This window comes from Melozone crissalis, unplaced genomic scaffold (assembly GCF_028551555.1).
Source record: "Melozone crissalis strain CALT ecotype California unplaced genomic scaffold, PUWL_Pcris_2 ptg000006l_1, whole genome shotgun sequence".
Classification (NCBI taxonomy): domain Eukaryota; kingdom Metazoa; phylum Chordata; class Aves; order Passeriformes; family Passerellidae; genus Melozone; species Melozone crissalis.
The window spans coordinates 41,990,982-42,013,267 of NW_026535784.1; the positions used below are offsets into that span (position 1 = coordinate 41,990,982).

General features: G+C 39.8%; 1 protein-coding gene across 1 annotated transcript in view; it reads left to right on the forward strand.

Annotated features, from left to right (window-relative positions):
* Positions 1 to 18,853, forward strand: part of EGF (epidermal growth factor) — a 57,439-nt gene extending 38,586 nt beyond the window's left edge. The window contains exons 18-25 of the mRNA XM_054292574.1: positions 451 to 567; positions 1,579 to 1,704; positions 3,832 to 3,948; positions 6,069 to 6,219; positions 8,786 to 8,962; positions 11,817 to 11,919; positions 14,822 to 14,924; positions 16,386 to 18,853. Of these exons, the coding sequence (XP_054148549.1) occupies positions 451 to 567; positions 1,579 to 1,704; positions 3,832 to 3,948; positions 6,069 to 6,219; positions 8,786 to 8,962; positions 11,817 to 11,919; positions 14,822 to 14,924; positions 16,386 to 16,609 (1,118 nt within the window). The 3' untranslated portion in view covers positions 16,610 to 18,853. The remainder of the gene's footprint in view (positions 1 to 450; positions 568 to 1,578; positions 1,705 to 3,831; positions 3,949 to 6,068; positions 6,220 to 8,785; positions 8,963 to 11,816; positions 11,920 to 14,821; positions 14,925 to 16,385) is intronic.
* The last annotated feature ends 3,433 nt before the right edge of the window (positions 18,854 to 22,286 follow it).

The window sequence follows — 22,286 nt, forward strand, 5'->3', positions numbered from 1 at the left end:
TTTTGTTTGTGTCTCTATTCCTTGGCTATGTCAACAAAAATTGATAATATTATCCTGGTCTAGAGAACAAACATTTCTAATTTGGAACACTTGAGAAAGTCTCTCCCTTAGGTTTTTAAGTATATTGCATTCCTTTAAAAAAAGTTAAAATAAGCCCATTGAATTCTACATATCTTTGATGACACTAGATCATTAACTTTTGCGATAGGTTTTGAATAAAATATTCAGAAATCCTGATACTAAGTGACATGTCAACTCCATCTAGACAAAGAGAACAGCTGCAGAAATTGTATTGGCTTACCATTATTAATCCTGGAGAGCTAAGTTTCAAACTTAGCTTAGTATGTTGTGATTTTCTCAGTTTGTTTTCTGTAATATAGATATACACTACCTCCTTTGATATTTCCAAGGACATCTAGTGGTTTTTCTTTTGTTTTGCTTATGCTGTAGATGAAGATGACTGCACTGCCCTAGAATGTTATGCCAATGCAGAGTGTGTTTTGTTGGAAGATGGTGCTATGTGCCAGTGTTTGAAAGGATTTACCAGGAAGGGGAAATCATGCTATGGTAATAAAAAAATTATTATAACTTTTGAAAAATTGTAGACTGAGGGGGGAGGAAGAAAATCTGTCTCCTTTCATACTGGCAACTCTGCTGTGTGAGGCATCAGAGAAATGTCAATAGTATGAAAGGGATGATGAGCAGAAAGCATGTGAGATGAAATGGCTAATTATCTCATGCCTTTTTCCCCTCAAGCCATGAGTATTAATCCTATTAATATTAACAAGCAATAACACAGAGAATAGAAAGTATAATGTATTTATTTGTAAAAATTCACTAATTATAATAGCTCAGTCCATAGACATGATAGTTAATGTATAATTTAGACATAAGAAATCTCTTCAAAATTAGTATTCCTGATGTAATATTTGTATAGAAAAGTAGTTTCTTTCTAGCACTAGAAAAATACTCTAATAGCCATGCGAAACATTTCTCAGGGTGGCCTTTAAGTTTCTGGACTTATTTGCAACATAAATGAAATAACTGTTCTGCTCTCACAGAGGTCAAGAGAGGAAGGTGTTAGAAACAGAAAAAAAACCCCATTTGGTGGTTAAGTGTGAAGACTCAGAAGAATCTGTGTTTCTATGGAAAGGGAAAATATTGTAAGCTGAAATGAGCATACATTTTTTCCACTGTAGTACTTTTTCTTTTCTCAAGCCCATGCATTCTTTTCTAAAACAAAGTTGCTAAATGCTCTTAGAGGTCTTTTCCAACTTAATAGATTATATGATTGTATAACATAAAGCTGTTTTTGAATTGGATAATTTCCTCTGAACAGGTTTTCTTTAAGCAAATTATATTTGTGATATCATTTTGTTGACTCCCTTTGATTTTGAGGATCCCCATCAAACTTCATACCAAAAAAGACCACAAAGTCCTTCTCCTCCCATTTGCTTCACGTGCCCAAATGCCAAGTGAGGGCAGAGTGTGGGGGAGCTCCATGGTGCAGATGTCTCAGTGTGCTGACTGATGCGCTGGTTCCTGACCCAGTGTCCTGTCCCTTGCTGTGTCCCACAGACGTGGACGAGTGCGCGGCACGCACGGACCGCTGCAACCGGAGCGTGTCCCGCTGCATCAACACGGACGGGGGCTACGTCTGCCAGTGCCTGGGAGGCTTCACTGGAGATGGAGTCCATTGCCATGGTAGGGGCACGTCTGAGGGCTCTGCCCTGGCTGGAGGGCTCAGGCATTTCTGCCTCTGTGGTGCTTCCTCCCTGTTTGAAGCGCGGTTACATCAGCAACTGATCAATATGCAAAGCTTGTAGTTGTCGGTGAATATCTCCTCTCAGTGTTTGCACTCTTTTTGGTGGCTATAGAAGGAGAGAGAGGAGGAGGGAAGTGGAGGTGAAGCAGTAGAGCTTTATTGGAAATCGTTGCCATGAATATAAACGAAAGCAGGTATTGAGTGTGTCATAATACTCATCAAATAATTCCAGGTCTGTTTAATAGGCATGAGGTTCAAGGTGTGACACTGACAACTTGAGTACATTTAGAGTCTTGTTAATAATCAGACCCACTGATTTTCCCATCCAGCTCTAATGCCAGGTCTTTAGTTCATTCCCTACGTCTCTTAAATTCTTAATCCATTTTAGTGGTAAATATGAACAGGAAGCTTTTTCTCTCCAGTATTTGGCTAGCACACAGTTTGTTCAGAGCTTTATGAGAGTCTTGCCTTCTCTTTTGTCCTTTTCTTTTACTTTTTTCCTTTATAGCTTAATTCAAAGCCCAAGAAGTTTTAACCAATTCTTACATAATCTTTACTGGTCTTGGTTCTTCAACACTGATTAGGATGACTGAAAAATTAAAAACAGTATCATTATAATGGGTAGAATGTGGAAAGTATCAGAGAAGAATCAAGAAGGCCTTTTGCCTGCAGGGGTCAGAGGCAGAGCTCATGTCTTTGAGGGTGTTTGGAAGTGCAGATGGAAGTGCACACAGAAGTTACAAGGTCCTCTTGCTGACCCAGCACAACCTAGAAGGCAAATCCTCAAGCAGCCCTGGGCTTTACTGTCTTACTTACCACTGCACTGTGGAATAGTTTTTTCAGGATGTAGTACCTTCCACTGTCACTGAAAAACAGTCTATTATTTTTCTGAAGTCTTTAAGTCCAGAAAATAGATTCTCAGCTGATAAAAGATGTAGTATTACTAAGATGTAAACGTAACTGAAACTAATTTTGTGTTTGATGACTTGAAATGTACTATGAAAGCCAGAAACTGGTAAGTGATTTTGTGCCTCAGTTGTAAGTGCCTGCAAGCATGCACAGTGTCCAGGAATGTGATGGTATGTTCAGTGATAACACACAATGAATTCATATGGTGTTGGTGAAATCACATTTCATGAAATATGCTGCAGCAGTTGTGTTCCCCTCCTCCCCTCCTTTTTTTTTAAGTGCTCTGAATTTTCTGTACTGTTTTGAGTTAGATCGTGTTAATTTTACTGTAGAAAAATTCCAAGCAGTTTAAGCAATCATTTCACAAAAATTGGGGTAGCAGATCTGTGACTCCCCGAAGTAGACCTGGCACATTTATTCTGCTGACAGATCATAAAATGAATCAGAAGATCCCAAACTCTGCTGAGTGAACCAAAGGTTTCACCTTTGAGGGGGATGCTTCATCACTTAGCAAGATGCAGGAGCTGCTGCCATGGGTCTTGAAAAGAAGGTGTGGGGGCAGGAGGAGAGGGTGCAGCAGAATGGGGGTCAGAGATGTGTATAAACCTAACATGGTCTCTGAGCCTGGAAACTCTTGTAGTCAGGGAGTCTCTTCACAGTCACTCAGAACCTCACTTATTGAAGTGTTTACACAAACTGAACAAACCTGTAGATTTCTAGACTTTTTTTCTGCCTAAACTCTTGTTAGGCTGAACTAGGTGGGTGGTACAGGGGGGGGGCAGCTCCCCACTCCCAAACCCTTCTGCAAGAGTGCCAACATATAGATCCAGGCTGCAAGCTAGGACTAGCAATGTCAGGAGAATGCATCTGGTAACAATAAGTCTCCTCTTCAACTCTGCTGTATTTGTTACATTTCATGGGGAAGCCTTTCCCTCCTTTTCCCTGTGGAGAGTTTCTGCAGCAGCACAGCATGCTCTTGCTATAGAAAATAAGCTGGTTGCTTTTCCATTAGGCTTTCCATGAAGGCATGTTTGCACAGGGAGAGGTCTCTGGCATTTTTCCCACTGCCTGGTGAGAGCAGTCCTGCTACTGCTGCCCCTGTTAGCTGATGCTCTGAGGCATTTCATTCTTCTAACTGCAGACTGTTTGGGTGACAGATATTGATGAGTGCAAGACGGGGTCCCACACGTGTGGAGAGAACATGACCTGCACAAATACAGAAGGAAACTTCACTTGCTCGTGTGCTGATCATGCTTCTGGAACTGGCGACGGCAGTGAGTAAACGCAGTGAGCAAATACAACAAAGTGGCCCTTAATTAGGCTGTGTCCTTGGATAAATTGTTATACCTGGAAACTAAGGCACCCCTGTATAGTAACATCCTGACCAGACTGTGGATCCATTTAGCGCTGCCTTTGGGAGGCTGTGGTGAAGGAGAGCAGATCCAAGTTTAGTAAGGAAATATCTACATCAAGGTTCAATGTAAATTTTTTACTGTCTAAATGTACCAACAAATCTATCAAATGTCATTTACAATCTACAGCAGAAGTAAATGCTCCTTGGAATATTTTTTGAAGGTAATTTCAGTCTGTGCCATTTTTCAAACTCCCTGTGCCTTCTGTTACTTTGCAGAAGGCTAGCAGAGGAAATGCACATGATTTAAGTGCCATTTGATTCTTCAGTATAAGCTTGTCTTTCAGTTCCAGTCACTAATTCCTCAAAAGGGCTCTGAAATTCCTTAGAAAATCTGATTATCAATTTACTGAAGGGAATTGCTAAAAGTTTAGGACTAGTGACTATCTGACCTTCATTTTGGTGCCTCAATGAGGTAGCAGCATTCTCTGAAATTGAGACTGACTCATTCTTTTACTCTGTGTCAGCCCACTTGGTCAGGGTGAATTTTGCTCCAGATTGAGTGACTTTCTGATGATGGAGGGACATTGTCACAGAGCTGTTTCTTCAGAAAAACAAGGAAATTACAGCTTTCTTAAATAGAGCACCTATCAGGATTTCCACTCCCATTTCAGTCACTTAATCTTTCAGTAGTTTCAGATGTCACTCAGGAAATGATGATTTTAAATGATGTGTGACTTGGAAGTAATGTTTCCTAGGTCCCTCATGTGTCAGTCTGATCCCATGTCTTTATAGATGTTAACATACTGTTTTAGCTCTTTGCCTAATAAGCTCTTTTAGCAAGATGAAATTTTGTTTGCTGAATGCATACACACCTGGGGTTCACTATAATCACTCATCCCTTTCCATTTAGGCTCTTTGCCATGGCAGTTCTCCTGCAAATGAAATTTTAAAGCCCAAATGTCATTGAAGGTCATGTTGCAATAAAGCTGGTGTGAGTCATAGAACTGACCCCATAATTGTATGAGAATGATCAGGTGTGTCTCTGCCAATCCTTGCTGCCAGAAATTCTTTGCCATGTAGCTGTTTTGTTCTGACCTACAGGTTTGTTGTAGCACCAAAGCAGGCATGAAAGCACTCCTATTCTGTAAGGGCATGTCTGCACTGTGGTCATGCTGTGCAGAGATATTTGTGCTACCTTTAAAACCAGCTGGTTGGGATAGGTGTGTAGGTGGCAGCAAGTGTGATTCAGAGCAGGCTGCAGAATGCTTTGGCAGAGACACAGGGCTCCCTGCTCCCCCAGTGATGCTCTTATCTGCACCTGAGCTAGCCTGAAACAGTAAAAAGTGTGATCTGCCATTACACATAGGTGCAATTAACTGAATGGCGGCAGAGTAGAAATAATCTGCATAAGAATCTCAAGTTTCTTGTGAAAGCTTCTGAATCTGAGATCCAAGTGCATGAAATACAGTCACCCTTCACCTCTGCCTCTCACTGTGGTGATTTATACGTAGTAGAGATTTACCATATGTCAAAACTTCATAAGTTGCAAAAATCATTTCAGAGTAAGCACCTAGATAGTTGGGGCAGTTTTTCTTCAGGGCCGGGCTCATACAAGTAAACACACAGAACTCAGTCAATCACTATAGGTCTTTCACTGTAAATCTAAAATATTTATATATTTATATACTATATTAATATATTAAGATATTATTGTATCATACTAATAACATGGTATATTAATATCTATATATCTATAAATAATAAGTTATATATAATGTATAAATAATAATACTTAATAATATATAATATATATTTATAAATAATATTTCCATATCAATATATCATATTTAGTAATTTTATCTATATTTATGCTTGCCTAAGTTTGATAACAGCATAAGAAGGTAGGAAAAAACAAGTAATAAATAGAAACTGGATATTTTTGCCTAGTTTAGTACCTTGAAGTTCTGGAACTCTTTCTTAAGATTATGTTACCAATGAGGCCAAAAGTTTGAGATGTCCCTTTGAAACTCTCTGTTTCAGAATCTACTGTTCCCCCAGCTGCTGCCAGCAGTGAGTACACTACAAAGGCTGTGCAAGGTGATGTTGTAGGATGTCCTCCTTCCTACGAGTCATACTGCCTCCATGGTGGAGTGTGCAATTATGTTTCTGACCTACAAGACTATGCCTGCAAGTAAGTACAGAAATTTGTATTTTCTCTGCTGAACAATGGCACCCTTGGAATGCTACCCTCCGTTTACTGCAGGCATTGAAAAGAGTTTGTCCATGAATGATCTGCTCATCCCTCATGTCACTCATTAGCATTTGAATCTCCTCTTTCCTGTAAGTGATCAGTGTAATTTTCAGTGCATGGCCACTCCATTGCAATTCATGGTAGGACTGGATTTGTTCCCTGAGCACTTGATTCTTTACTTTGGAAATGGGTGGTAACTTGTTAGATGACTTGAAAGAGGTGCCTTCTCTCTCTCCTGTACATCCTGCTGACTTCACCTCCCTGTTGGCCTTGCTGTTCCTGTGTAGCATTCACTGGGATGGAAGAGGACACCTCTGTCTTGCCTCCTCTGACTGGGGCCAGGGAGCAATCTTCTGCTGTCAGCATCTTCCATTACAGAAAGGCAGAAATGGGTAGGATATAATTGCCCTCTAAAAACAGGAAGAGTTACAATGAGACCTCAAATTTGAAACCTACTTCCCCTGTCAATATTTTTAACCCTGTCAATATTTTTGTGATGCCTAATTCTGGGTTCCCCAAATGCAGGTTCTCATAAAAGCAAGGAGAATCTCATCTCCTCAGAAGTCAGCCTTGGCTTAGTCAATGTGACAACCTAGTTAATAATTTCTTCAAAATATTTAAGTGTGTAACCTGATTATATTTGAAGCTGTACTCAGAATCTTTTTTCAAAATCAAGCATAAAATCTTTGCAATGGGACAAATCCAATGCCTGCCTCCTCCCCTGGGGTCACAGGTGGTAAGTGAGGACCTGTACAGGGGGCAGATACTGTTCCAGGGTAGGAAAATCTCTCTCTGTGCCTCAGGCGTTCCTATTTTGAAGTATGAGTGGTCTCCCCTGCCCACAGACCTCTGTACCTGTAAGAATATGAAAGGAATGTGTCTCATGTGCATTTATGGGAATGAAGTCAATGCTTAGTGCTGTGGATCTCTTGAGCTCAGCAAAGCTCTTGGGCAAAGACATTATGGGAGACAGACTCATGGTCATCTCTGGTACTTTTTGAAGTACCAATCTCTGGGTTTGAATTTTTAGTGTAACTTTTAGAGGTATAGTAAACTATCTATTTTCACCTCAGAAGTTTCTTCTTTAGAAGAGTCTAAACCTGCAAAACTTTCAAATTAGATCACATTTATTTTTCTTTTATTTGTTACGTGTTAGTGCATAATGAGAATTGAAATGTACATATTTTTCAGTTTTGGAAGTGGAAGCAGTAAAAAACTTAAGAGCAACCTTGCTTGGCCATGATGTTGGGATTTGTGGGTGGGTGTTGCTGGATCCTGTCCCCGCTGAATCCTCACTAGATGGCAGCATTCATTCATGTGGGCTCTGATTTATCAACTGCAGAAGGGAAGGAATGGAAAAATGTTATCCAGCAAAAACCACATACCAAATGTGATTTGTATTTTAATTAATAAATGATCATTTGATCATACACTAGAAAGTAGATCTGCCAGCATGTTTGCAATTCATTGTAATTTAACATTAAAAAATTAGCATTTTTTCTGCCTTCCAGTGCACACACATTCTAAATTTTAGCAGAATGAGAGTGCTTGTGCCTGACTTAATAATGAATGCTGATATAATGTTTTCATGACATTAGGTAAAAGCTGCTGCAGGTCAAATCCCGCTTCTTTTTCTCATCTGACTAGCTCTTGGACTTGAGTAAAATTAGACCAATTAGAATTGTGATGAGTTGAGTCTACATTGCTGAGAGATTGTTATGAGCTGAATAGACTTTTCATTTTTTCCATTTATTATTTATGTCTTGCCTTGTGTAGTAAAACTAGGCTGAGATTATTTTTTGGATGTATTTCTCACTTTCTAGTAGTTTTGATTTGAGGGTTTCATGCATAGATAGGATATTTCTGTGTTGGGTTTTACAATGGTAAAACCAGTCAAATAAACAAAAACTACGGAAGAAGCTTATATTCAAAGTAAGTTTTGAAGATATATCTAAATGAAGATATTTCTTATGCATGGTTTTTTTAAATACTTTCATTCATCTTTAATTTTACAGTAAAGATTGAGATTAAAATTTGATTCTCTTAATCAAGTCACTCTGAAAATACAAGTTGGTCCTTGACTGCCTACTTTAAAGGGAAGCTTGCTGCTGAAAGAAGTTTAATGGAAAATCCTAGGGAAACACTAATCACACAGCAGGATTTACAGGATTTAAGAAACTTTTCCCCCTACTTTTTAACCCATAGGAATCTGGTAATAACAACCTCTCTGTACAATTCTATAGGCAATTCAATGCCAGAAAAAAATAACAGTACAAAAAAAAAAAAAAAAAAAAAAAAGAGGAAAAAGAGAAAAATTAAAATACTTTTAATACTGGATTCTACAGGTTTCAACCTCATACCTTTAAAATGGTTTTGTCTTCCCCATGCTAAAGTGAGCCAGATGTTTCTGTAGTGGTGACCAGCGGTGCATCGATGGGAGGTAGCGGCACAGGGCCGAGCCCTGCCGCCGCTCAGCGTGTCCCCCGTGTCCCTCTTGCCTTGGCAGCTGTGTGACGGGCTACGTGGGCGAGCGCTGCCAGTTCAGCGACCTGGAGTGGTGGGAGCAGCATCGCGCCGGGCGGGCCAAGGTGCGGAGCATCGCCATCACCGCGGGCGCGGCCGCCGGGCTGGCGCTGCTGCTGCTGCTGCTGCTGCTGGCTGCCCTGGCCGCCCTCCGCCGCAGGTACGGCTGCCAACACCGGCCTGCTCCTCCTGAGGCTGCCCTCAGAGAGCTGGGGCTCAGAACCGGACCTGCTCCTCGCCTGGTGGGAGCTCCTGCTCTTTTCTTTTTCTGGCTCTGGGAATAATGCAGAGAGTTCTGGTGTGTCCCTTGCAAGCAGAACTCGTGTTGGTGTTAGTGAGCAAACGTGTCTGGAGGGAAGGGGAACAGACCTTGCTGGAGCTCAGGAACACGCCATTTACTTCTTCCTGCCTTTCCCTTCACAGCTCTAGATGTCTGGAACTCTCATGGTATGGGCTGGCTCTTCTCTGCCAGCTATTCAATGAGCTGGCCTTTGTTTCCCATGGAGCGTAGAATTCCACCCGAAAATTTCTTTGCCTACTAACCTTCCTAAGGTTAGTAGCAAACAGCGAACTGTTTCCATGTTCACTGCTGGAGGCATCAAACTTACAGAGTGATGCTTCCAGCAGTGAACATGGAAACAGTTTTCCTGGCAGCAGAGAGAGTAAAATCAGGGGAGTGAGTCTAAGCACATCTGCTGTAAAAGTACTCCCTGGCATTTTCCATGGCTGTAATGAATTGCACAGATTTGGGATTCTTCCTGTGGCAAAAAGAATTCCAACGGTCACTATTTAAGAACCCAGTCTGATGTGAAATTAAATGTCATCGGTGTCCCTTAGACTGGAAAGTATTAAGCATTTAAGCTAGAGTCTTTTGGCCATGACCTTGGCAGACAGCTGTTCTCAGAGGCTGATTTAAATGCAGGATTTTTGTTTGTGGTTTAGGTCAATTTTAAAATTAGATCCTCCTAGACATAAAAAGTTAAGCTACAAAAGAAGTTAACTATGCAAGCTAGTGTTTTTCATTCTTATGTAATGGTTCTTAGCATATTTAGTCCACAAGAGCAGGAAAGCAGCAAAATTTGGTATTTTCTATTAATTCCCATTAGGGGTCCAGAATTAAAGCTAAGTGCAGCCTGTTTTTTTCTCATAACCTGGGGTTCAGATTTCAATCAGTGGATAAAAAAAGAACAGAAAAATTATGACATTCTTATATTTCTTATATATTTCATATATTATCTTATGAAAAATGGACAGAATATGATTTGTTTAAATGTATGAAAGTATTAAATTTCTTCCCTACTTCACTCTTCTGTAATTTCTCCCAGATTTATGTTTCTTTCTTGCCAAATGCTTTTGATCAATATAACTATTTACCACAACAACAGGTTTTCAATTACACACTTGACTGAGTTTGAACTGCAGCAATTACTTGTATAACCAGATCAAAATTAAACTGCTGATCTAAAATCCCTATTTAAGTGGAATCTGGGAATCAGTATTTGGGTTGAAATTGCTATACCACTTTTTCAGACAATCTACTGTATTTCAAAATGTACCGATTAAGTCTTTGATAGTCCTGTTCCTTCCCCTGCGAAAAGGAGATGCCAATCTCCTTTTAATTGAAGGAAATGAAGCTGGAGGTCTACACCTGCCAGTTTGAAAATGTGGGAACTGAAGACTGAGTGTGCTGCGGAGTTGCGTTGGTTTATTCAATCACTGTTGTCTGATGAAGAGCACTGGGTGATTCTTAATGTTAGGTTTATGCAGTCTGACTGTATAGCGTGCCAAGTTTCTTATCTTTCTTGGAAAGAAAAGAAACAACTCTTTTCCACAAAAAAACCCCCAAAAAACCAAAAAACCAAAAAAACCCCAAAACAAAACAAAAAAAAACCAACAACAAAAAAAACCCAGAGCCAAACCTGAATCATAGATTCAACACCTACAATTCCTCCACCTCAGTTGGCCAAGGCTGCATAAAGCAAAATTTATTAACATCATATTTTCGTGAAGGGAGCAATATATGATAATTATGCCATGTGAACTTTCTCAGTTAGTATATAAAAGTTATGTAGAAATAAAAGGAAATTTCCTAAGTAAAAGGAAAATTGCTATTTTTGTTGGTAAATATCTACTAAATTTTAGTTAAAATAGATCAAGTGAAAAGATGTTATAAACTCAGACTTCCAGAATTTGAAGACTAGACCATTAATTCTTTTAGCTGATGCTTAGAAGGGCAAAAATGTGTTTATTAAGTGAATAAAGATATACTGATTTGGATCTCAAGAGAAGTAAAATTTTTTTTTCCTTTGGGCCTAAATGGGCTTTTAATACTGCCGTGTAAGTGATTACTGTTTAACTGCAAAAATAACAGTCTTTGAATTTATGTAAGTAGCCTCTTAGGGCTGATTATTCATACCTTTTCTAGCTCCAGATTGTACTCATAGCTTTTTCCCCTAAAGCCAATTCTGTGGGTCAAGAATTATTTCATGGAAGAGCTTATTTCCAAATTTTTGAGACTTTCACTTTGTTTATTTCATAGTAACTTCTGAAACTGTTGCTTTGCATAAATGATGCAGATGAATACAAAAGTGACTTTCATAATTGCAGCTACCAACAGTGGACAAAAATACAGTCAGCTTTTTATTTCTGAGCTTCACCCACAAACACTTTTCATTGCATTGGCTGAAACAAATCTTTGTAAGACAAATGTATTATAAATAGAATAATGTAAGAAAATGGAAGGTTCCAGTTAAAATTATGAGGCCCATTGTTCATTCCAATGAATGACCCTTTACAGATTGCACATGGGAACAAGGATTTGTGCACTTCTTACTGACTTCTTTTTCTGACAAGCTGTTTGTTTTAACCACTGTGCGGTAAGGGATAGCAATACACAAAACAGTGAGAGAAAACAAATATATGTACTTCTGTGAATACTGATAGAATAATGTGTGAAAAAAGCATCTGTTCCTCTCTAAGCAAAATAATTGGCTTCAGCTTTTGTTCTGTTGCAGAAGTCAGAATTTGTATGAGAAGAATCTCTGTGCAGAAGCGATAAGAGCTGCCAGCAGCCGCGCTGACAACGAGAGCGTAACACCTACTGGCAACAACTCTCTGGTAACCATATTAATGTGGAGTGGAGAGGGAATCAGGAAGGATCAAAGAGTGTTAGGGATCCACTTGAGATTATCCATCAAATAATTCACATCTTAAATACATTAAATAACTGCCAGAGTCATCAAGCGCTTTGCTGTGAACCCCAGTTCATCTTACCTCATTGTTATCCCTCAAAGTTCACAGCTGCCTGGATGTATTGCAACCATTAGCCAGTGTTATTGTTAGCTTTGAACACAACAGTTGGGGAACTGTGTTCTAAATTAAGGAAATGGCAATGTGATGACATGGCATATCACACAGTTATTTTCACAGGAAAGTATGCCCTCTGTAAAAAAGCCTTCTTGGAAGCCAAGTATTGTGTGTGCTACATGAGATGTTGAACTCTATTTTGAAGCTTGATGAAATTAAATGTCTTGTATTAGAAGCTGCTGCCTTGTAAAGAAAAACAACCAGGATTTTATCAGGCAGCTTAGTAGGATATATAAAGTTCCAGTTTTGCACTGGTGTAGGTAAGAATGCCGACATGGTCTGGTTGTACAGGCCTGTGGTTGCTGTCATTTTTGAAGCTGTTTTTAGCCCTATAAAATCTGGTTTAAGGATCTGGTTCTGACTGGCGTTAGAATAACATTACACTGCTGGGTGATCGAAGTTTGAACTTGAAGTTGTCAAGTTACATAATTGGCCTCTGTGGCTGCTTCTGTGCTCAGTCTGGGACTCTTAGAATGGCCTTGCAAGTGATTTAGTGAGAGTGTCTGGCAGGACTTGTGCGTGGGTAGCCACTGAAGCACTCTGTCAAACATATGTTGGTAGTACTGGGTCCACTTGTCCCTGGTTGTGGCATATTGTTCCTTAGCTGGTCACCTGCATGCTCTTATGCACATTTTATTATCAGCACATTTCCTTCAGGTATTGGACAGCAAATGAGCTGAGTCATGGCAATGCCATAATTTGTTCACAGTAGAAATAAAATCCACAGTTTTTAAAATACCTGAAGTTGAGAAAAGCAGAAACATTTGTTGGGACTGAGAACAGTTCACTGCCAGGGAGCAGTGCTCCTTGAGGCCTGCAGCCCATCAGCTCTGTCCCCACCTTCTGCTAACCCTGCAGTTAATGCTGGTCACCAGTGACATTTTTGCTTGAATATAAAGCAACTAAACAGCTAAGCAATGGACTGAATCAACAAAAACAAATCAAGCTCTTACATCTGTTATACATTCGTGTTACATTTCACTATGCACCAGGAGACATGGAATACATTAATAAAGTAATTTATTGCAATGGCTTGTTGCACACTGGAAGAGGAAATCAGTGAACCTTGGCTAATTGCTGGTGCTCACTCTGTAATGATTGCTGTGGTTTCATGCATGTGATTTTCTCTGTGCTGATGTAGCCATTGATTGTTAAGTTCAGCAGGGCTTCATGCATGCATGCACTCAGGTTAGAACATCTAGAGCTGCAGGAAGTTGTCCATTTGTGCTATTCACTTCAAGGAGGTTATTGCAGAGCTTTATGTAAAAAAAAAAAGGTTACACTACATCAGGGACAGAAAACTATAGCTGCTCAACTTTTAGGGTTTTTGGGTACTATTGAGCTACACAATGTCAATGATGTTAACAAAGGACTTCATATTGGGACTGTGTCTTGTGTATGCAGTAACTGTAAGGAGCTCATGAATTTCACTCCTTTGGTGGTCCTCACTGCCACTGCTCATTTGTGAGGCTGCTGAGAGAGAATGCAAAGACTTGCTTGCTTTTGCCTGTCTGGCTTGATGCAGAGGATAACGAGATTTTGTGCTATCACACACATCAAAAGTTAGGTATCATGGTACTGAAACTATACCTACAAATTGACCAAGCATCATTCATTTTTCCCTTTACATCTTTTCTGCCAGGTGAGGGTGCAATTAGCTGAGGGTATGCCTGCATAATTTTTTTACATTCATGTTAGAGTTCCATAAGCCAGGCTGGGTTAGTCCCGCTGATATGTAAGCCTTGGTAAACTTCTGCATGTGCCTGGATTTTGATGCTATTCTGAGACTTTTCATCCACACACTGTTTTGCTTTGCACAGTGAAAAATATTTTGCAGAACTGTGTGTATCTCTGCCAGGGGTTGGTCACATGTGGGTTAGCAGATGTACAGATTTCACAGAAATTAACTGATGCCTAAATAGGTGCACCTGCTACATGTGTATTCTATCCACATAAATCCACCAGTTATCCACCTGGACCCCTGAATCTGTCAGTTCTTTGGTTGGAACATCTTATTTACAGATGTTTTCTTCCCTGCCTCTGCTCTTTAAACCTCCCCCCTTTAAGGGTTTTTCATCTTTCCCTCTGTACAATTTCATCATAGTCCTTCACATAGCTTTTCTCTATCCCATTTTCTTCTGTTTTACCCCTGGTCCTTTCAGCATGTTCCCCCAGAGGGTCTCATCTTCTGACTTCCACTGTCACTGTGGCATGATGGAACCACATCCTGCAGGAGATGCTGCGAGCCAGGAAGAGAGGCTTGCTTCCTTCCCTGGGTTTGACAGAGTTTCCTGAGGTCTAGATTCCTGCAGATATCTTTAATACTTTAAAAATGGCCCTCAGTACTATGGAGAGGGTTGATTTTCATAAACTTTTGTCCTTGCCATTGGAAATGTTGATTTGCAAGCAAGATAGCAGTTCTTAGCTAGACTGAGACTGTGTGCTTTCCAAAGAAAGACTGGGGCTGTCATCAACTCAAATGTTTAATTACCTGCAGGGGGAGGGGTCATCCCAGAAGCCAGGATGACCTTTTTCCCTGTTCTGTCGTTGGTGTGTGTGGCCCTTTTAGTTTGCCTCTTGGGTTTCAGAAAACCAATTTGTTTTTCATTAATTTGGGCTCTGCATATTTTGTGCATATTGTATGTATTTGCAGTTTGCGGTTTTTAAGGAGGGTAACAGTTCTCTGGAGACTAAAGCAGTTGATCTAATTGAGTGTGAGACAGCAGATCCTCATCCTGCCTGTCCTTCAGAATGTGGTGAGTAGGATGTCCTTCCTTATTAGCTCTCTCCTCACTTGTACCAGCAGTAGCAGTGACTGGTAGAGGAGACAGAGAAATCCAGATTTTATTTCTGGCAGAGCCTATGTTTGTATTGATGTGAACAGACCATTCAGTCCTACATTTTGCAGATTAATCATGAGAAACTACACTACAACAGTGCTTTCACCCAGAACAAGCCAGAGAATTCTTGTGATAGAGGGATATCAGATGTTTGCATTAATATAGACCTTCAGAGCCTTGCAGGTGAAGTTATGCCCATCACACTGTTGGGGAATGGATGTCCATGGAGCAGCACACTTTGACAGCCCTTATTCGTTCAGGCAGGAAAAGTGGGAAGGTGTGAGGAATCCAAGTTTCACCCTGTGGCAGCAACTGCAGCTCTGCTTTTTGTGTTAAACAAGGTGTTTGACTGCTTGGGCAGTGTTTGGTGCTTAAACAAAGATGAGATGAATGGAGGAAATGCACCTCTCATCACTGGTCCAAAGGCAGCAGGTGGCACAGAAGCACAGAATGGGCTTCCATGACCCTCAAATTACCAGCTGAACCACTCTGAATTTTCAGAACTACTGCCTTCTAGGTGGCAACTGGATCTTTTAATTGCTCAGTGTTGCAACAGCTCAGATGGTGAAAACTGTTGGAGAAAGACTAATACCCTAAGACATTTGTTTTATTTACCATATATACTTCCTAATTGCAGAAGTTACTAGAGATGCCTGTTTGCCTCAGCCACTTAGAAATATGCAAATACAAATGTTTGAGGATACAAACATCCAGGCATCTTGCAAGATTTTCAGAATTGCCAATCCCGTCCTTAGACATACACTGAGTAGTCACTTTATTCATCAGTAGAAAATGTGCCTCACATTTACTTAGATGCTCTAATATTGGGAACATGTGTAGAACCTTACTGTCCAGCAAAGGAGCACTGATGTTTCCCATTAGGAGATTCTGTTTTCATTTACAGCTTTATCAGATGCAGGTATGGAACAGAAATTTCCTATGACAGGTGTCTGATTTTTTCATAAAAATTTTAGCAGAAGTGATTCCATTTTCTTAGACAACAAGATCAGTAAATAATCTGGTAATTTTTTTAACATGTTAAAGGAAGTTCTTATTGCGTGCCAGTAAATAATTTTAAGATCTTTTGACTTTAAAGCAGAGATTTTAATTTTGCCAGGCAGGTAGTCTTGGCATGCCTTTCTCTGTTATATTTTATAAGAGAAAACCATCAATCTAGCCTAAGACAAGTAATTTCTTAAAATGTGATGCAAGTTCTTGACTTTGCCTGTTTTTTTTGTTCTTCTGTCAGGTATCGAACCTGATTCTGTGCATTCTTTCACAGCTTTCTTCTCTCAAAGTTGCCACTACATTTCTTTCAGCTTAGCAGCTGTGAATCTTTTCACATGGCTTTCAGTAACACATATCTGTTTTCTCCAGAGGAAGAGAAGCCTGTAACACATGACAAACCAGCAGAGACTTTGGCAGAAGAGGAGAGAGAACAAGACCACGGAGAAGAGGGTCCCATTGGTGAGAAATCACGCCACTCCACGGCAGCAGTGAAGAGCTCTCCCCAGGCCCCCTGGAGCATCCATCCCAGTCCCCTGCCAGAAAGGGAGCCTTGCAACCTTGCCCCAGCCAGCCTGCTGATGCAGCCAGACTAGAAGCAGTCTGTGTTTGAATGGGAAAAGAAGGAAGTCAGCAAAGGATGGGAACTCACAAACACTGAAGCAACGCTCTTTTTTTCCTTAAAACCTTCTTTATAAAAAACCCACCATTATTCAGAACAAAACAGAGTTTTTGCCACTCCTTCCCTGTCATCTCTGCTTGGAGGAATTACTGTGAGGAACGTGTTGGCAGTGAGTACTCTATAAGTCTCACTGCTGCTAACTTCATTACCTGCCTGCTGAAAGGTCACTGGGAGGAAGAGAGTCAAGTGGGTGATTTATCAGTGATAAGTATTCTCTAAGGGAGCTTGTTGCAAGTAGTGATCTTTACACACACAGTTTAGAAACTGCTGAGAAAATGGAACCCAAGGAAAGCTGCAGAGAAACAGGAATGGAGGAGAAAGCAGAAAAATTAGTTCAAAATGATCTTACTATTAAAAGATTTTTATGGACTCTATATGCCTCTCCCCAGTGCTGCTGAAAGACCAGTGCAACTTCTTGGATTCCACCTGAGATGTTCTTGTGTATAGCAAACACCAAATAGGATCTTGAATTTCTCAGGTTTTGTGTACTGGAGGATGGTTTGCATGCACATATTATTAAGCATGGGCAGCATTTGAGGGGGAAAGGTGATTCCTCCATTTTTTTCCCCAGCCTACACTGGTCCTTCAGGGCATAACAGGATTATTTCTGGGCCGAGGAAGTGGGTTTGTGTCTGCCTTCAGCCCTGCAGAGAGGCATGTGCTGGAGCTGTTCTTGTCTTACAAGGTGTGCCTGGCACCAAAACCTGGTCCGTTATATGGGACTCAGTGTGAGGACAGAAGTCCAGCCAATTGCTGTTCCAAAAGACCAGGAGGAGTGGGACAAAAACACAAAAAAGCCACCTCAGTTTGGACTGACTTCCACTCAACTGATTTGTGCTGCCTGTGGAATCTGAGGGAACAATTGGAAAACTGAACCATTTTTTCTTGTAACTGGATTTCTAACACCTATCAGGTTATTTACTCTCTTGCAAAGCTCTGTAGTACACAGGGATGAGGTCAGTAGGTGAGGGCCTGGTGCTGGTAGCACCAAGGTTGGGGTTCAACCCCTGTATGGGCCTTTCACTTCAGCGTTGGACTCAATGATCCCTGTGGGTCCCTTCCAACTCAGAGCATTCTGTGATATCAAGTGATTTTCACCAATTTGTCTTGACTTCCTAAGGCTGTTTTCAGAACGTTTTGGAAGATGCCTGAACATCAGCTGAATTACTAATACTGATTTTATTATTTGTGGGGGATCTCTCTGTCCTCCATTTTTGAAGCCTGCTGTTGTAACCTTTAAACTCTGCTATGATGTCCACCACTAATGCTCCTTGTAATTCATAAGATGGATAATAGTGGCAAATATTACTAATTTCTGTGTTTACTATTCTGCTTTTCTGGGTTCTTTTTGAATCCTGACAGAAAGGCAGGGAATGTTGTAATTTTTTTTTTTTTTTACCAGCTCTTTAGGCCAATAAGGGAAAGAGTAATGAAAGGCTCTTACCTCTTATCCAAAATAGTTACACACTGGAGTAAGTAACTTTGTCAAGTCAGTTTTGTTTTATGTTATTGAAACAGTAATGACACTGAGTCCTGGTTTTGTACAGGGTTGTCACTTATTTAACTTCTAAAGGGATTTTGAACTGTTGAATCTGTTTTCTAACCACATCAACTCTGGATTCAGAACAAGCTTGTAAAATACTCATTTCCAAAGCTTAGTTGGAACTACTAGCAGTGAAGACTCATTCTCTTGTGTGAATGGTATCAAGGGTACTTCCACAGAAAGAGAAACAGTTGAGAGGTGTTGGCATACTAAACCGTGTTCAGGAGCAGGCAACAACTGTATAGAATCATTAGGATTTGATAGATTTGATTTTAAGTTTGGTATTGTTTAATTTCACTAACATTGTTCAAAGCATCTAGTTTGGATTCCCTGGTCTTTCAGTTACTGATCTTTTGTATTTTAATGTGAGGAGAGTCCAGGTCTAAAGTCCCCAGTCCAAAAAAGCATTTTGTTCCCATGAGAGCTTCCCAGTAAAAAGACTTTGGTCCCTGCACGTTGAGTTTCTCTGGTGAAGTATGTTTGTGTGCTTAAAATGAACGTGTTGTGTCGAGTGACAGTCAACATTTCATTGGAAGTTTCCCCAGTCAAAAGAAATAAAGATTTGTAACTTTGAATCTTGCCTGAATAAAATTGTTTCAGACTTGTTAAAAATTAGTTTGCTATTCTATCTTGGGTTTTTTTTGTTTACTTTGCTTTCCTCCTAATGATCTAACTTTAAATTTGATAGTATTCTTTACAGAATAAGATAGGGAAACCAAGCTGATATGTTTTTGTAATTAGAGTGTTTGGAGTTTTAAACATTTCCTAAACTCAGCTCTAAACTCAAAATAATCTTTAGTGTAAAAACTTGAAAGGATATTTCAATACAAATATAATATATTTGGTTTATTTGTATGTTTATAAAGTTATTGATTTATAAAATAAAATTTAAAAAAATACCAGACAAAAATCCTTGGTGTCCCTCTTGTTTTAAGAGATGAGTGTACAAAATTCTGGTTTCAGCTGACTGCCATCAGGTAAGCTGAAGGCTCCTCTGGTTTCATACAGCCACAGCCTATAATGTGCTGGTGCAGCACGTGCAGGTATTGTGGTTTCTTGTTCTCCAGCCAGAGAATCTATGCTAATGAGGATTATCTGCTGCAGATCACACCTTGATCCCACCTTGAATATGGTAAGTTTTCATTTATCTTTTATTTATATCTTCCCATAAACCAATAAAATCCATGTAATCCTTTTTGTTCACATTTTGTCTAAATGACTCTTAGGAATGCTGCTACTTGTTCATCTGGAAATATTATCCATGGCTTCAGAATATGTTTTTGAATTGGTTGCCAAGATGTTCTGTTCAGGCTTTACATGCTTGTTGGTTGAAGTAAAATAGTTGAATCCTGGAGGTTGCTCAGTTTTTTTGATTAAACTGCCTTCATCAAAAATGCTTTTAAAAATCATTAGAATTTCTCTGTAAGTAACAAATTTAGTATTGATCTTAAATCCTACTGGTGTACTCTGACTTTTTAAAATGAAATTACCCTGTGTTATATTAAGCTGTAAAAGAGGAATTCATAAACACATTGGGTGAAAAGCTTGACAAGTCCAAAGTGAGAAAACCATGGGTCACTTTAAAGAGTAAAGTGACTCTGTTTAGTTCAGTAGATTTTGACTTTGTTGAAATTAGCATTTCAATCCTCTAAAGCTATATTTTCACTGTAAGCAAGTGAGGAATGATTCATGCTCATTCATAAGGGACACAGAGGACGCAATGGTTTCTAGTCATAGAACTGCATGACACATCTACTTTTACATCCCCTTTTCAGTTCCTTGCAGCTTTGCACAGGTTTATCTGTTCAGGCAAAATTTTTTCATCCTACTGATCTCTTCCAGAATGAAAACCTCCCCACACCACTCCCCACCACCCCCCATCAAAAAAAAAAAAAAAACTATGGAAAAAGTGAAAAGTTATTCAGAATGGGATTAATTAGGGGAAGCCTATTCCTTCTCAATACATATCGTGTTTTTGTCATATTGAGAGTAATTTTATCTCATGTTACTTCAGGGTGATGCCTACAGCGTTCCATTAGTCTTCAGGACACACTTGGTGTTATTGCTTCACTCTCTGATAACTGACCATCTTTATCTCTGTGCATGTGAAAAGGAAAGAAGTTAGTGGCATTAGAAGCCTCCCCCAGAGGCCAGGAATGCACCCCAAACACAATCTGCAGGGATGATAGCCTAATTTGGCTTATGTTTCTCTGATCTTTTATTGAGACTGCTGTTTAATGCCAGTTTTGATGTGGACCAGAACCAGCTAACTTTGTGAAGACCATTCATCATGGGATTAACTTTCAGACACTCCTCAGTACCGAGGTGGACTGGGTTCAGACCCATGGAAAGCCTTAGTCCCTTCTAACCAGACCTAGGCATCCTTTATACCCTGCAACTCCAGGACTTTGGAACTTGGCTTTTGAGGCAACTGCTGCAATAATCATGTATAAAGATGCAGAAGTAGTGGATCCTTTTGTAGTGGGTCTGTGGGCACTGTCACCTCTTCCTCCTCAAGGTTAACACTTGTAGGTGGTACAACCAAAATATCTTCTCCTTGCCCACTTTCTCTTTGGAGAGGATGGTTGTGGCTCTCCCATTATTTTAGGTGCAAGCTGAAGCTAGCCCAAAGCCTGAAAGGAATCTCTAGACTTCATAGATCAAGACCTGTAGTCTGGCAGCTGTCTGTTTTCCAGGTAAGAAGTTGGGATATCATCTCCAAGAGTAGTTTTAAGAACATCTGAGTCCTAGAACTGTTTTTGCTCCCACTCACTGCTGCATACACTGTTACCTTTCCAAGTGCCCAGTTTTGTACCGCACACATTGCTGGAGCTTCAGTTCACAGATAGTCTTGTCCTTGTAATCCCTAGTCTGTCCCCACCAGCCTGAGCCCCACTGTGTGCTCATTGTGGGTTTTGGGATCCTGTCTGACAGCCAGTTTTCAATCCACATTGCAATATTGACCTCACCCATGTGGTCTTTATCCAAACCAGTTTGGATTGGTTATAAAAGAAAGTCAAAAGACACCATGTAAGGGAATTACTCACTTTTATGTGAGCAGATACTGGAAATAGAACAGCTGGAGTCCTGGTCCAGTAGTAAGTTCCCTAGGTATTAATAGGATGCAGAAAATGAAAAGAATACTTAATAATTTATAAAGCAATTAGCTGCTCTGGGATCTCTATTGACTAAAGACAACCAGATATATGTGTTACATTCAGTCTACAAAACAGTGTGCACACTTAAATGTACATGATCTTTGTTAATATTGATTGCACAAAATAATACATTTGATTGTGATGTAATAAATTTAAAGAATGCACAGTTGATATTTCATGAGTCTATTAACAGCAGCTAACCATAATGTAGTAAAAGCAGTGGAAGTGTGCTATGTCTAAATTTATAATTTCTTCACTAAAGAAAGAAATAGAAATATTTACACTAAGTTTATAAAGACCGTTTTGATGTTTATTTCTTCTTTACAAAGGAAAGTTGGACCCAGTTCCGTGCAGCCTTTGTTCACTGTGTGTGCCTGTAAGTATGTTAAGAAGAAGAAACATGTATTTTAAATGGCTCTTGAAAGACAACCATTTAAAAAGAAAAATCAATAAACTAATGCAGCCAGATGCTGAACATTTCACTGGAGACCAAAATAACTAATAACTGTGGGAGATTCAGGGATCCCTACAGCATTTGTATGAAATAATAATAAAGTTCAAACATTTCCGCTGACCTTAGTGTTGCTCATTAAAGCTTTTAGCTGAGACCTGGATACAGTTGCATTTAAGTGAGGTGTTTGGAATTAAAATACAGATAAAAGGAAAAAGGTTAATCCAGGTCAAGGGAACAGACCAAAACTGGGATTGCATATGATTATAGTATCTTTCCTCATTTCTCCAATGGTCAACAGCAGTTAGTTTTAAGTAACACTCTTCTCTGCAAAATCTGTTAAATGAGAGCCTAAACACAGTATTAACTGTCCATTTTTTTGGGAGTTGTCAATGTCTTTAATCACTATACAATGGTTTTTTACCTCTAAGAGAGTTTT